The following is a 16,926-nucleotide window of genomic DNA, read 5'->3' as shown; positions in this document are numbered from 1 at the left end:
GCAGTAGTGAATGGATTAATAATGGTGGTCAGGGGCGTGGCTCTGAGGGCTTTAAAAGGAGAGTGCACGGGGACCTCTCTCTTTGCTCCTCCATTTCTGCCATGTGAGACCCCAGGATCACGGTTGCCACCACCAAGACACTTACCAGATGTGTTCCCTGGACTTTGGACTTCCCAGCCTCTGAAACTGTAAGCAATAAATTTTGTTTCCTTATAAATCACCCAGTTTCAGGTATTTATAAGCAACAGAAATGGACTAGTACACTGGGATTTCCACTGTTCTGAGCCACAGTGCGGTGGACCAGGCAGAGGTGAGCAGCTGCAGGTCTTGGCAGGGAGGAAGGGGACGGTGGGCTGGGGGTGGGGGGACCTCCCACTCAGATGCCTTTGGTTGGGTTCATAAACCTTAGACCCTAGATTAGCAGACAGTCCCATATGGAGACAGTCCTGAGGCTACTAAATGGGTGTGACATGGGTCTTACTTCAGACCCCATGGGCATTTCCCTGGAAAGAGACAGGCACACGCATGCAACTCCACCGTCAGCACCTGCTGTTTGCTCAGAGCCCTGGGGTAAATGCCTCTGTCACTGGCCTGTCATGCCCTGTCCCAAACTCCCAGCCCCCCGCCCCCCCCCCAGGCCCTGCTACTCCCTTCAACAGCCCAGGGTGTCTCTTTACTTGTAAGTTGGGCCACGTCCTTTGGGCCTCAAGGTTCCCTTTTGGACTGGCTGATTGCTGAGTCTCAGTCCCCACTCCATGGATGCCCCCTGCACTCATCACTATTTTTGCTTCTCTGCCTCTCCCATGAGAGACTATGAGCTTCTTCACCATGAGACCGGCACCTTATCTCTCTGTCCCTTGCACCAGGACCACAGACTGAGCACAGGGTAGGCACTCCAGCCTTCTTTGCTAGACAATTTTAAACAAATCAAAACATTTCTAGGCACTGTGTGTGCCAAGAAAATTTAAGCATTCAGAGAGGATGTTTTAAAATTTTATAAAGTGTTTAAAGCATATCAAAAAGCATGAAGAATACAATAAACACGAGTGAGTCATCCATGCAGCATGTACCACATGGCTTCGCGGGTCAAGACAGGTTTATTCAGACATGGAGAACACCTTGTCCTTGATCGCCTGTCATTGCCACATGCGGAGTCCACACCCCTGGAGAGGCCCTGCAGAATGCACAGGGCCCTGAGGCTGTCCTGCCAGAGTCTTGCAAAGACAACTTCTGACATGCTTGGGGCTTTTCCTTGGGGAAATGCATAAGAAAATGTGAAAGGGGGAAACCCAGAGTCTCTTCCTGCTGCAGCTGGGAGAGAGTAAGCACTAAAGGACCATTCGGAGGCCCTCCCGGCTTGTGCAGCGGAGACACCAGCTGGCCGTATCTAATTTTCCTTGGCTTTGAAGCCTCTGAATCCACACCGCTATGTGGGAAGGAAATGTGTTCTTTGGCAGCCGCAAGGCCCTGCTCGGTTAATGCATGTATTGATGTTGCTTTATCTTAGGCTGTTAACACTCCCAGTGACAAGAGGAAGGGCCCAGGGCACAGCTACCCCTCCCTGGCCTGGAGAGTGTTCGGCAACAAATTGTTTTACTCTAAAAACCATGAAGATGCCAGCCCTTATAAGGCAGATTTCCAGTTCAATTCACCTGTGTTCTCCTGCAGGCATCTGCAAGGCTAGCAAGCGCAGCATGCTTAGCAAAGAATTGGTTCTGAAGTCAGCTGGAGCTGGGTTTGGATCCCGGTCTCACCGCAAGGTGAGTCCTGCCCACGAAGGCAGGTGATTCCACCTGCTGCACCAAGCTTGCCTTCTGTAGGGAAGGATACCAAGGGCCTGGGCTTCACGCAGCAATGAGTGAGCGATGCTGTGCTGCGCTTAGCACGTGCTGGTTAGTATGTTTCTAGACAGCAATTTCCACCAGGAGAGCATTTAAACAACAATGACAGCAGCGACCCTAAGTAGCCATCCCTCACTTCCTACAGGCCCTGAGGGGATGTAAATTTCACAAAGCGGGAGCATCTTGTCCCCAGAAGATGCAGCCTGCAAAAGTCCGTCTCTTGATGCTCTGAGCCAAGGTGAGTGATGAAAACCCATGCAGGCTCCGGGAGGCAGGCTGCACCTGTGCTGCCCACTCCTGCAGTCACGGCTGGGGCACCCACTCTGTCTACCCCATTCTCAGTGCTTGGCTTGGTAAGTGCATTTTTCTTTTCTGAACAACCATCACTGTCTTCTCAATGGCTATTAGACACGAGTCACCTGACGAGCACAAAGGAAAGATGGCCAAGGAAAGTTGACTTTTAGTTGGATGGGCACAGACCGAAGGCTTGAAAGTTTTAAAAGCAGCACAGGTTGAAATCTTGGGCTCTGAACTGCCTGCGTTAGAATACTGCTCTGCCACATTCTGAGTGCGGGACTGGCCAGGTGACCGGGTCACTCTGTGCTTCTCCTTCCTCATCTGCGAAGTAGGGATGATAAGACCTAATGCAAACTTTTGCTTTTCGACGATTATATGTAAAAAATGCACAGGAAGGGCTTAAAAAGTCACTGGCACATAGAACGTGCTCAGTGAATTATTTGCAGAAATAATTCTTACTCTCCAGGAATACTGTGCTTTGGATTTGCCGTGTAAGAGAGATGCACACTCACAGAATGTGAGAAAGGCTGATCTGCTGCCACCTTCTGAGACTCCCTCCAGAACCTCTAACCTCAGAGAGCAGCAGGGAGTTGGCAAAGCCTTGGAGCAGTCAAGGTCTGGCAGAGGTATTATAAAAATGACAGCGAGGAATGGAAGGCTCGGCAACATGGGGGCAATTTCGGAACTCTTCTCAAGAGTGTTTATGAAAGGGGCACCTGGAGGAGTGAGAAATACGTGCAACTGAAGCAGAAATAGGAGGCAAGACCTTCAGGGTGCCCACATATTGATTGGCAGGAAACCCAGCAACAGTTTGTTCGTTGATGTGGACCAGGAGCAGCGCAGGACGCAGATGCGGCTGCAGAGCTGGAGGAGTGGGCAAGGGCGTCGGCCTTCACACAGCTTGAGAGAGGTTTGCTCACAACAGCTCAAGGGGCTGGATCAGTGCATTCAAATCTATCCAGGAGACAGGGGTTATCCATTGCCAAGAAGGAAACCACCGAGGGCTCTAACTCCACGGTGAGTTGTGCAACAATCCCAACAGTGCCAACAGCTTTCATCAGAAGTTTCTTTTTCAGAAGCAGAATTGGAGAATTAAGCAGTAAACCACATGTGGAATGACATCAGAATAGTGTACAGCAAAAGTAATTATCTCCAGAAACTCAAATTCTGTCTTGCGCTAATAGTCTTGAATTACACGGACTTTGAACCTACCAGGATGAATCCTGCAATTTTAGATCGCCATTCATGGGTTAGAAAAGGCAACAGCCAATTCATGATTCAAAACCACCCTTTCATTACACTGTGATTACATCTCAATTTGTACCGAGTTGGCTTTAGAGACTACATGAAAATTATGCTAATAGAGTTGGAGGCTCCTGCCCGTGGTTTCAGAGCTGGACGAGGACTTACTTGTTAAGGATTTTGGCTCTCTTAGCACTTGAAAAATTCTCCAGTTGCAAGGACTCTTGAGTAAGAAAAGCAACAGCCAGGTGAAAGTAGTTGTTCCACAGCTGAAAACCAAAAAAAGGGGAGATGCTAAGTCACTGAACAGCTGAGTACAGGATCTCACAAATGCTCTGAGACATTTACCAGGTGCTCAGCATGCACTTCTGAAATGTTTTAAAAACCACACTCATTACATACAAATTACTAGGCAGCCACCCATGGTGTGGTGCAGTGCTGAGCGTGTGGGATCTGGGGTCACAGTGCATACATTCAAATCCCAGCTCTGCAGTTTACTCAGGCAACTAATCTAACCCCCCTCTGTGCCTCAGTTTCCTCCTTGATAAAATGGGAGTTTCAGTAGTATTTACCTCATAGGGTTGCTGGGAGTTCACAGGGGTAAATGTATGCAGAGCCTTCTAGGTGGTGCAGAGCATGTGACAAGCAGTTCATAAATGTAAACTTTATTAGCACATGATGGAGCCCCTTAAGAACAGTATAGGTTTCAATAGTTCATATGTTTTATTATATCAAAAATCCTACATACCCTATACAATTAAGGAAAACAGATGTAAAAAGATCAAACGTTTCATATTTCAAGGGATTAAGAACTACATATTGTTTAAAAGACTATGGTCTTTAGAAGAAATCTGTGGGTGTTGGTTTCCTCATTTACAAACCAGGGGTAATATTTATCATATCATATGACATAGTTGCAAAGAGTTATATAAAAGTAAGGTGTTACTGTAGGGAAAGTGAAGACAAATGGTCAGGGTCCCTCAGATGTCCAGAATCTTGCATGTGAGGGGTCTGGTGACCCAGCCTGGCAAGTGGGAGGGGATCTGTGACCCAGTCTGTAAAATGGATTTGAAGGGTCTGTGAGCCCTGACCCTAATCCTTAGCAAGACAATTGGCTATGTCGGCAGGATTCCAACAATTGCACTAACGTAGTCAGTTGCCATGATTGAATATTTTTAATTACCTGTGAAGTAAGTGGGAATTTAAGAGCATTTACGGCATTTCAGTTAGGAGTATGTTGGGCATCCATTTATCCGACACTTCTTATGAATGGGGCACTTTCTGTGGTGACACACCAGCTCACTGAATGGCCACAGAACTAACCAAGCAGATGCTGTGACCCCCATTTTACAGGTGAGATTCAGAGACTTGCCCAAAGCCACAGGTAGCAGGTGAAACAGCACAAGGGTTGGAGCCACACGCCCCCAACCTCAGAGCTCACAATCCATCACTGGCCACAAAGGCACTTTCTTTTTTGGTCTCTTTTTTAATAAAAGGGGTGGCTCCAGTTAATAAAATACAACTGGTTCCTTTTCTTTCATTCTTGGAACTAACCCCTCCCACCTATGGCCTCCTTGCCCCAGCACTGGCAAGAGTCCCTGGCCGCTGTCAGCCATGTCTCAGAATCACAGCTGGGCCCAGCTAGAACAGCACCCAGAAACTGCATGGACCCAGAACATATTGCAATTTATACCTGCTGCCTTTAAAACAACAACAACAACAAAAAAGCATAAATGCTTCTTCTTAAAAGGCAGTTTCGCTAACTCCTTATTCCTTCTTTTCATTTATATGACCAGCACTATGGTTGAGCCAGAAGCATTCATAGTGGTGGTGGTGGTTTTTAAAGGCAGCAGGTATAAATTACAATACGTTCTGGGTCCATGGAGACATGGGTCCTGCTCTAGTCGGGTCCTTGACCATGATTCTCAGAATGTAGCTTACAGTAGGCAATGATTCTTGCTAAACCCTCCTCAAACAACAATAAATATGTACGTCACACCTGCCATGGGGCAAAGCTCTAGAGACCTAAAGAGCACGTTGGTGTTAAGGTGTATGAGCTCAGGGTGAGAGTCCAGGGGACCATACTCGTGAAACAATAAAAAAGAATAGTGGTAACCAGTGCTCTGGGAAAAAGGATTCCACCCTTATAGCAGCCACAGTTATAATACACAGGAATCTGTCCAGCGAGTCAAGTACAAGGCTGATATAGACAAAACTAAAAAACCTAATGAAGGATACAAAAAGACCTGAATATTCCAGGATGGTGTGAGAAAAATAGACACTGCAAAGTATCCCGTCAAATACTGTAAAATTTCCCCCATATTTATTTACAAATTCAACAAAATTCCAATTAAAATCCATACAGCATGTTTTAAAAGAGATTCAACTAAGCTGATTTTAAACTTCATATGGAAGAGGAAACACGCAAAAAAAGCCAAGATAATTTTGCGACAGAGGACTAGGGCAGACGTACTGACACTCCCAGCTGAGGATAAAGGGGTGGCAATTAAGCCTCTATGGCAACAACTCAGAAAATCGAAATGATACACACAAACACTTGCAATTATGTTAACTAACAATGGCATTTCAAATCACTGGGGAAAGAAGAATCTATTCATGAAATGATGTAGGGAAAAATGATGTTAGACCCTTACTCCTAACACTAGCTATAGAAATCCCAGATGAATTAAACACCTGAAAGTTTTTTAAAAAGCAGAACTGTAAAGGTATTAGCAGATTCTAACAACATACAAAATAGCTAAATTTATAATACTGAGATAAGGAGGGATTTGCCAAGCAAAACATAAAACCAAATAGCCATAAAAGAAATGACAGATTTGACTACAGAAAAATATTTCTGTACGATAAGCCTAAAACCATGACTAGGTTATATCAAGAATTTCAAACTTAGAAAAAAATACAAACAGTCCAATAGAAAAATGAGCAGAGGAAATGATCAGTGTATGACAGAAATCCACACAGCAGCTAAGTGTCCTCAGCCTATGTAGTCATCAGAAAAGTGCCAATAAAAACAAGAATCAGCAATATGAAATAAATTGCTACTGGAGAAGGTTCTAGAAAGTGGGTACTCTCAGAGAAGGCTGGCGGGATTGCAAATTGTTAAAGCATTTTAGGAGGGCAATTTATCATTGTCCATCACATTTAACATTTCGTCCACTTGGCCACGCAATCGACCGATTCTACAGCAATGCATGCACTGAGATGAGCCTGGGTCAGACCCCCCAAGTGAGGCTGAAAAACCAGAAAGAGCCTATCCGTCATCGTGCAGAAATGGCTCAATACATTGGCACATACGTACTGTGTAGTACAACCAAATGGAAAAACAGAGTATGGTCCAATTCACGTTGAGAGCCAAAAGAAAACATGCACCGGCCCGTGTACATGCTTAAAGTGTCAGAAAAGCACCCAACAACTGGTTAAAAGTTACCCCTACAAAGGGAAAATGAGAGAGGTGAAAGGCAGCATTTCATATTTTACTTGATGTGCTGATTTACAGCGCATGAGTATTTTTGTGACAGATGAAAACAAGCATTAAGCAGAAAAAGTGATAAATTAAAATGATAAAAACAAACATTTCTAGATGTACAGTGCCTGATGTATTAGTATATAATTATTTTCTATAATGCCGGTAAGATATAAATTAAAAATTAAGAAATTATAAAAGAAATAAGGGCATAGGTGCCTTAGCTCTTAATCTAATACACTATCACATTAGCTGTAACTTCCTGGAGGCAATGCAAATGGGAAAGTGAATGAGTGTCTAACTGTTGTTATCTGGTCACGCGTTTTTGGGCTGGATCACTCGCTGGGTGTCCATAAACTCTTCAGGTTCCTTCTCAGTGAACAGTCTTGTCCAGGAAATAAACAGGCTATTTGCATCTAGATGCTTTTGTCATTTGCAAACTTCAGTAAAATAAAGTAATAATAATGACAAATAAAATCATCATTAGCAGAAAAACGTCCAGAGTACAATGGAACTGAGAACCGCACACTGAGAACCAAACGCATAGCAAGAAATCATGCCAGGCAGAATCAATCCTTAAGATGCGTGCACACGCGTGCACACACACACCATATGCATGCACTGAAGCAGCATTTCTGCAACTGATGGACCAGCCCATGGCAACCCTGGGGTCTGGGGAGGAGGGTCTTTGGCCTGGTAAAGGCCACCGTCGGTAGCACAAAGCTGGAGGAGGGGAAAACAGATCTGAAAGCAAGTGGAGCCCAGGGATGCCCACCCGCTTGTGCTCCTCAGCTGCTCCTTTCCTCTCCACGTTAGGAGGGCCTGAGACAATCTTGGCAGCCACACACTGAGACTCGGTGGTCTCGCTGCTTGGACAGTCCCTCCTTGTCACTCTGATTCAGTAGCTTCTCTCTGAAACAACTCCATCTCCTCCGCTAAATTAAGCAAATACCCTGAAGGCATAATGTTCCTTCCTCGGGTTCCAACAGTACATACTGTAAGTTTTATTTCCACACCTCGGATGCAAGACCAATTAAGGATTAGAAACATAAGATATTGGCACAGACCGGCAATTTGTTTTAACATGATTTCTCTACGAAGGTCGTGTCTACCTCTTCTCTTACCTGTAACTCAAAGTTGGCTTGATCCAGGAATTTTTTGTTCAGCATATCTGCATACTGATTAATTGCTCGCAGGAAGACTCTGAAAGATCAAGAGAAAATTACATAATTACACACTTAGGCTCTGGCACCTTGGTAGGTTTGGCATTTCAATTAGACACAACCCCAGACTGTCTGGAATGTGAACTCTCCAAGTCCTGTGCAAAACTGTGAGGTTTTGCCAGTGAAAAGCCACAGAATTACATGCAGATGTTCTCCGAATTAATCAAGGAAATTAGCGCATGCAGAATAAAAGAAACAGACCAAAATAACAGCTTCTAAAAGTAACATTCAAAAAGTATCACTCAAAAAACTAATTAGAAAAAAAAAAAAAAGGTAGAAAGAAATGGTGCAAATTCAATGCAATGTCTTCATGTTATATTATTAAATTGGTCTTAAATTGCTTGGCTGGCTTTTAAAGTCATGCATGTGACAGTGCTCTTACGCAGGAGCTACCAGGCTTGCGATGGTTTGCTGTGACATTACCAAGCCTAGAAGTATGGCTTATTTCAGCATCATTCGTCCTATACTCCACACGTTAATTTTGATCACTGTTAACTTGTTTAAAGAAAATTTAAAAGCTTTAGTATAGATGAAAGTGATCTGACAAGAATCTTATCAGGAATTTTAATTCCTTGATTCACTGATAATGTACAATGTTAAGTACACTCTTTAATACCTTGACCTTTGCTTTTCTAAGATGAAATACGCAATTTGGGCTGTCACAAATGACTCTAGAGTACTGTCTTTCACCAGCTTGTTCATTCAGTAGATTTGTTTTGTAACCCTTGAAAGTGTTTACAGTAATAAAGCTTAGTCCAGCTACTTTTTAAATGGCCCTTCTCCCTGTGCGCAAAGGCAGGATGGAAAAGAATTAGCATTAGGTCACAGATAATAAACTTAATTACACTTTCTCTATTTAGACAGCAGGAAGCAGCCAGAGTAGAAGGGAAATCTAGGTTACTTACTAGTAACTGCTGTTCTCTGACAACACTATCTCTTAAGCTAAGCATGCCTGGAGAATCTCCCCAGGCCCTGGCCATTCCAGAGCTGCTGAAGGCCAGTGAACCTGGGAGCAGGCAGAAGGGATTCATCACCTGCCTCCACCACCTCCTGCCCCACACCCACTGTCACTGGACTTCCTCTCTCACTCAGTGCTACAGCTCTAAGAAAGGGGCTTTGCAGACATCATTTCATGAGGAAAACTATCAGCTGAATCTAGGACCCACATAGGTGTGACAGGGGGCCCGTGACTGTGGACAGAGTTATCTGAGTTCTTCCCTACGGACATTAAAATATAACTAGAAAGGAGAAATTAGTGTTTTGAGTGACTATTAATAGAGGGACATGGGATCACTGTCTTGTCTATTAACCAAGAGCACAGCCTGGGCAGTAGGATTCACCAGCCCATAGGGTTGCCTGATTTTGCACATACAGGATGCCCAGTTAAATTTGAAAAACAGCTCTCATTGCTAAATTCTGTAATTGATTTAAAAAAAAAAAAAAAAAAAAAAAAAAGCTGAATGCAGGACATTTAGGGCATCCTGACAAATTAATATAGGACCTAAGACAAAAATCACAAAATGCAGGCCATGCCTTATGGCTAACCAGCCATCCAGGGCTGAGCTGGGTCAGGCCCCAGAAGTATGGGACGTCATGGTCTACCTCACCCCTCTGCCCCTTGATGATTGTGTTTAGAGAGGCTTTGGGGATGTGCACTGCTTTAATTCAGCAATCACAGACCATACCCCTGACCCTGTGCCAGAGGAATATGACAGCCTCCTGTCATCACAGGGGTGGGTTCACAGGAAACACAGAAACACTGAGCTCATGCCCACTAACAACATTTTTTTTCCTTAATTTTTTTCTTCAGCTTTAGAACTTGGCTGTTCACTAGAGTATCGTAGGGCCGGCCCTTAGAGCTTTAAGACACTCTCTCCAGCAGTATATGACAATAATGACAAGTTTACTAGAACACGCATTATTATTACAGGGTAATTATTTTGCCTCAAGATAGCACCCAAACAGTTGCAATATGCTACTTCTAATTAAGCTCTGGAACAATTTCAGCTAGTTAAATAAAGATATTTCTCAAAATCACTTAAAAAAAAAAATGCCATGCTGCAATAATATGGAGGCTGAAAAAAAACTTTTTAATGAACTGACAACTGAGAAAGAGCAGTGCTGAGACAGATTCTATAATTTAGATTCCCTATAAATTTTTTAAAAAGCCAGGACAAAAAACAAATAACATGGAATGCGAGTTGCATGAGGAAAACTAAAGGAAAGATCAAATAAAAGCACAATCAATGCAGTAAACAAAGATCAGATGAAATTCAGGCTCAACGCGTCAAGGGCGGCATCACATTCCCCAGAACCACCCAGGATGCACATAAATTATATCCCACAGTTTACAACTGATGGGATTAAAAATGTAGCCACACCCCCGAGTCCACTTAAAGTTAAATCAATTACCTAATTAGGCAAAAAGAAATACAAATGGAGACTAACTTTAAGGTAAGATTATCTATTATCCACTGTGATTCATAAGTTATATCTCATAAATGTCAAATGGGGAAAATAAATAAGAAAATCATATTAGAGGCTTTTGCATAATGATCTGCTTTCTGTTGCAGAGGAATATGAGAAGGATCACAAGCTATGCCAAGCATTTAACAGCAAGATGCCTTACTAGACTAAAATGAAGGGCGCAACACAGCTCAAGATCCTCATCCTTTTTCTGGGGGGCAATTTTAGGGAGGGCAGGAAGTGAATGAACTTGCTTCTGCATCCCTGATGACCCTGTCTGCTCTGGACACTATTGGATTTATGGTTAGGGCAGCCCTCCAGACTGTGCATAAAGAGCAGGTATCTCAAAGGCAGTGGTCACATCTGCTTTTTCACCCAAGTGCCCTCAGTGCCATGCCATGTCAGCATCTGGTGCATGGTATATGCTCCCTAGGTAATTGACACAGGAATGAATGAATGAATTAATGAACTGGCTCAAAAGATCAGTCTCTGACCCGAAATGGAGGGTTCAGGGAGGCTACAATATTTGGTAGCCTCTGGTTCTCCCTGAAGTCCTTGCATTCTCCATGAATTTTCCATGGTGGGGTTTAGTTCTTTTTAGTTCCTGTTATCCAACTTTCCAATTAGGCATTTGGCATCTATGGCTGGGCATTGTTCCTTCATCTCCTTTCCACCACCAGGGCTTGTTCCCTCATTTCCTCTTGACTTCCAGAGCTTATTTCTTCATTCTCTTTTTCTCCTCTGCAGCTTGTTCCTTGATGGAAGGAATCTTGTTTTTACACAACAAAATCCCCCAATGCATCTAAAACAAAAAAACCCTTGCAACTGTGCATATTCTGAAATGCTCTGATCTAAGGAACCACTAGTTTATTACTAACAGATCTCAAGTGGAGGACCTCCCACCAGTCAAAACAAAACAAAAAACAAACAAAAACACCCTGAGCTTGCTCCAGAGGAGAGACAGAATCCATCCTCTGGCAATCTGAATTTCTCTTTATTCCCCCCATTCGCCATTGTACAGATGCTCCTTGACTTACATGGAGTGACATCCCAGTAAACCCACTGCATGTTGAAAATATCATTGTATAAAATGCATTTACTACACTTAACCTACTGAGCACCATAGCTTAGCCTAGCCTACCTTAAATATGCTCAGAATACTTACATAAGCAAAATCATCTAACACAAAGCCTATTTCATAATAAAGTGTTGAATATCTCCTGTAATTTGTTGAATACTGTACTGAAGATTAAAAACAATGGTTGTACGGGTACTCGAAGCACGATTTCTACCAAATGTGTTTCGCTTTCGCACCATTGTAAAGTCGATAAAACATTTCAAACCATCTTGAGTCGGGGTCTGTCTGTAGTGTGTGAGCCTCAGGACACAATGAGTCAAGGTCACGCATAATGCAAAGAACATGAGAAAGATGTTCGCAGGAGACAGGGAATATAGGGTCCTGGAAGGGAGGAAAGGTACAGACAGATGCTGCTTCTATTCTACCAAAAAAGTCAGGGACCTGGGGGAAGAGACGAATCACCTTGTCAACAAAACAAGTTAGTCTTGTCCTGAGCCAGGATAATTAGGTAATTTCTAATAAACAAAGGTAATGGTGTGAGAATTAAATGCTTTCATGGATGCTGTCCCACATGGTCAAAATGATTAAGAAAAAGGGTAAGCCTGTATTAAATAGAGTTCTTTTCAATGATTTTTAATCTATGGGAGGATTTATTTATAATCTAAAATTTTAGAAGATAAAACCAAACACAGAAATAAATAAATAATGCAGAGAGAATCACAGACAAATCAAGTCATCCTAAAAAGATTCAAAAAGCCATAAGGTCAAGCAGCCTGCAAATTTTATTTTTAATGGCCAAATGGAAAGAAATGTTATCTCCCTCTTCTTGGTAACTGATTCTTGTTTCCAGAAAGTCAGAAGCATCACCTTTATCAAACCTGTCATACCATTACCTATTTTTAAAAATTTGAAGCCAATGGGAAATGAAGATGTTTCATTTCCAAACCCATACGATTAAAACAATAGCAACAAAAATCCAGGAAGTCTTCCTGAATTCCTTTTCTTGTATGCTGGACATTTAACCCTCTGAGCTCCCAGTATAAACAAAATACTGTTAACTCCTTGCAGTTTCAAATATGAGGGTATTTCAAAAAGTTTACAGAAAGATTTGTATTATCTTCTAATTCCATTTTTCCATAAACTTCTTGAAGTAGCCTCATGTGAGTCTAATTGTAGTCTACACACACACACATTGGTACAATTAAAGTCTTAATTCAGTTTTATCTATCAATTAATCAATGGCTTTATGTCCATGTAAGCATCAAGCTACACAACCTTTAGAAAATTACTCAAGACCACAAAGAAATGACAAGTATATGAGGTGACAGATAGGTTTGATTGAATCATTCCACAATGTATACCTATATCATAACGTCACACTGTACTCAATAAACATATGCAATTTTTTTCAATTAAGAATAAAATTTTAAAGATGTGCACAAACAAAAAACGTTGCTGAAATTTTTGAGATTCTCCTATTTTTGGCCAGCAAAAACTATGGTGTCTCATCATCCCCAGGAATTTGAATCTACAGTTTTTGCTTTGTTTTTAACTTTGGGATTGAAGGTAAAAGAAAGAGATATCATCAAATGGTAACAAAGTCATTTAAACACTACGAACTTCACCGATATTTTACAAAATAAGTCACATTTGGTAAAAGAGCTTCGAAGACATGCCCTGTGAATCTACACTTTTGCAAGTCTTTGGGAGACAGGCTAGGTATGGCCGATGAGGCTCTGCCTGCAGGATACACCCACGAGTTCCAAGGCCCTCAACAACATGAAGTTTCTAGAAGTTTCTGGAGAAGGTCCGGCCAGCTTCACCTTCTGGCCTACATGCCCACTTTGTCCTTGCACAAAAAGGACCAATGGATGCTATGGGGGTTCCAACCGGAGACCATCCCCCAAAACTGCCTATTGGAAAGCAATGTGTGGGAGCAATAAAAGTAACACAGACCAGAATAATTATGTGCTAATTGAGTACAGGGGAACTTAGCAAGTGGAAAGTCATCAGGAACCAGTTTAACTATCACAAGCTCCTAGCACAATTTACAGGCACTAAAATGACTTTATTATGATGGAGCCCGAGGCCTTTCTTGCATCTCTGTTACCCAGTGTTTGCTGCCAATAAAACTCAAAGACAGGGAGCCTCATGGTACAGAAGGAGAAATATAGAGAAAATGATGGAACATCCAGTGGAATACAAAGCCCATTTCTCAAATTGTGAAGCTGTGGGGGGTATTTTTATTCCTTCCCTGCACGTACTATAAGTTACACAATTAGATTGTACAGTGCAGTATGAGGGCATTTAAATGTCTCTGGCATTAAAACAAGTCGCTCTGCAGGCAACAATGCATTTTTTAACAACATGTTTTGCCTGAAATGGGTGGAAAAAAGGAAACAAATTAAAAGTGACAGATTGCATCCTACAGAACAATGAGTCAAGTAACAGTAGCTGGGAATTTGCCTTAAAATGATTCCTGCATAATTGGCAACTTAAGGTGAAGTGATAAAAGAGATGATGGAGAGAATGTCACGCCAATGAAATGGGAAGGAGAGGTAATGAAGGCTTTATTTCAGCTGATCAGTCTTCTAGCAATCCCCACACCTGGCTCTTTCATCAAGGCAGTGACTCAACAGGGTCAGTGGCTTCCTATGGCAGGAGCCTGACTGGGGACTGAAAACCACCTGTGCAAAAAGAAATGACACCTAGGAAAGACCCCAGTACAGGAAGGGTGAGGCACACACAGAAGCCAAGGGCTTGATGAGGCCAGCCCCACATCTTAGGGGTTTGGGAAATAGCAGGGAGATCAACGTCATTATAATGTTCGGGAATGAGCCTGGACGGGTCACCTGGGGCCAGACTGTGAGACCAGGAATGCTTTGGTCTAGAGTCTGCGTATTTGCCGGTGGGCGGCAGAGGGGCGGGGGGTTGGCCCTGAGGCCTTTAAAGCAGGGAAGGAACACAAGGTCAAGAGCAGGTAGGCCAAAATATTCAATGGTCATTATTTTCTGTCTGTGCTTGAGCAAGGTTCTCTTCCCCAAGGTTTCCTAATTTCTTTTGCAAATCAGTAAAGGCTTAAACATCTATCAAACTCTTAACTGAAACCCAAATTGTCCTGAACCTTTCTGCTGGCCAGTCCTGCTAGAAGCAGACTCAGGCTGTGATGCTGACAGGAATGCAGTCTGCTCCCCACTTAGGCAGTGTCAACCCAACCCTGCTGCGGGGTCGCTACCAGCAGAGATCGCTGGCCCACAGCTACCCGTCTGCCTCCTGCAACCAGAGGGGCACGCTGGATTCAGGCTCTGTCCCAGGTTCCCGCCAATGCAGTATTCATGGCAAAGAAGTTATCGTGGGACACAGGAGAGAAATCCTGAGAGTGGGCGGGATCACACCACCAGTTCTGTTTCTGCTCCCACACGACCACGCTTAGCACCTGCTGCTTTGCGGTGAAGCATTTACTGAGCACTCGTGTGTTCCAGGCACTAGTGTTGCTTTCGTATATATAAATCGTGTTATTGAATGCTCACAAGTCTTGTGGGGTACGAATCATCTAACATTTTACAAATGAGGAAACTGAGGCTCAGAGAGGCAGAAGCTCACATTCCTGGAAGGGCTGAGCAGGCCTGGGCCTCGGCCAAGCTCCTGTCACCATTTCATGCTGTCTTCTTAGGGACCTCAGTCTGTGTGGTCAGCATGATTCAAACAAATCCCTCAATTGTTTTGTTTTTACGTTGTATGAAAGATAATTTCCAAAACACGTAAAAGTAGACAGCATGAAAAGGGACCCATGAACCCTTCATTGGTTTCAAAACTGACCACCTTCTTGCCTATCCCCTACCCCTCCCATATTACTATTGTTTTTTAAATAGACTACTTTTTAGAGGAGTTTTAGGTTCCCAGCAAAATTGAGTGGAAAGTACAGAGAGTTCCCATATACCCCCTGTCCACACCCACACCCAGCCTCCCCCATTATCAACATCCCTCCCCCCCCCGCCCCCGCAGAGTGGTGCACCTGTTAGAATCCATGAACCTACACTGACACCCACTGTCAATTATCATCCAAGTCCATAGTGTACATCAGGGTTCATCTGGATGCTATATATTCTATGGGTTTGGACAAACGTATAATGACATGCATCCACCACTGTAGCATCATAAAGAGTATTTTCACAGCCCTAAAAAATCCTCTGTGCTCGACCTATTCATCCCTCCCTCTAGCCCCTGGCAACTACCCATCTTTTTACTGTCTCCATAGTTATGCCTTTTCCAGAATGTCTTATAGTTAAAATCATACAGTATGACAGTATGTAGCTTTTTATAATTGCCTATATTATTTCTATCATGTTTTCTAAGTTAATTTTTACTAGGTTTAATGCCCTTAAAATTTAATCCAGCAAAGACTTGGAGGAATCCCTTCTAACTCATGCTGGCGGTAGAAAGCACCTGCTCCAAAGAGTCTATGGGCCACTCACGGCGCCGTTCTGAGCAGGCATCAGGGTACACACTACTCTGTGCTTCTAGCTAACGCTCACCTCTGCCACTCAGGAGCTACGTGATTTGGGCTAGGTCACTTGGCTCTTAGGGTCTGAGTCTTTTCACGTGTAAAATGGGCTATTAACACCAACTTCAATAGTCTTGTGTGAGGTCCCCATATGTGCAACATAGCAGTTACCCCGTGAATGGCATTGATTACTATTATAACTAATACACACATACGTCTATCTAGACTATTGTGTAGGCTAGTTGGGATCCATATCCCACGCAGCTACTTGCTGCCAGACCAAGGCTCACCTGCTCGGAACTGTGCTTCCCACACTGGCTACAATGGCCTCCCCAGCCTTCAAAGAAGGGCTCAGTAAACTACGGCCCAAAGTCTGTTCTGTGAAGATTGTTTTGTAAACCTTTTTAAAAAAATTGTGAGAAAATACACATGACATAAAATTTACCAAGTTGACCATCTTTAAATGTAAGTTTAGTGGCATTAGGTGCATTCACATTGTTGTGCTGCAACGTGATGTGCCATCATCTGTCCCCAAAACTCTTTTCACCTTGCAAAAATGAAACTCTGCACCGACTAAACACTAACTCCCGTTATCCCCTCTCCCCAGCCCCTGGCAACCACCCTTCTACTTTCTGTCTCTATGAATTTGACTACTGTGCGTACGGAATATACGTGGAATTATACAGTACTTGTCTTTTTGTGACTGGCTTATTTCACGTAGCATAATTCCCTCAAGTTCCATCCACGTTGTAGCGTGTGTCAGAACTTCCTTCCTTGTTAAGGCTGACTGG

At 43.2% G+C, this 16,926-nt stretch overlaps 1 protein-coding gene across 4 annotated transcripts in view; it reads right to left on the bottom strand.

The window, feature by feature from the left end:
- Positions 1–16,926, bottom strand: part of DOCK1 (dedicator of cytokinesis 1) — a 489,712-nt gene that overhangs the window by 90,946 nt on the left and 381,840 nt on the right. For all 4 annotated transcript variants that reach the window (XM_063103414.1, XM_063103416.1, XM_063103415.1 and 1 more), the window contains exons 30-31: positions 7,989–8,067; positions 3,549–3,649 (exon numbers count right to left, since the gene is read on the bottom strand). In XM_063103414.1, coding sequence (XP_062959484.1) covers positions 3,549–3,649; positions 7,989–8,067 — 180 coding nt within the window. The remainder of the gene's footprint in view (positions 1–3,548; positions 3,650–7,988; positions 8,068–16,926) is intronic.

This window comes from Cynocephalus volans, chromosome 7 (assembly GCF_027409185.1).
Source record: "Cynocephalus volans isolate mCynVol1 chromosome 7, mCynVol1.pri, whole genome shotgun sequence".
Taxonomy (NCBI): Eukaryota; Metazoa; Chordata; class Mammalia; order Dermoptera; family Cynocephalidae; genus Cynocephalus; species Cynocephalus volans.
This window is presented reverse-complemented; position numbering and strand designations above follow the sequence as displayed.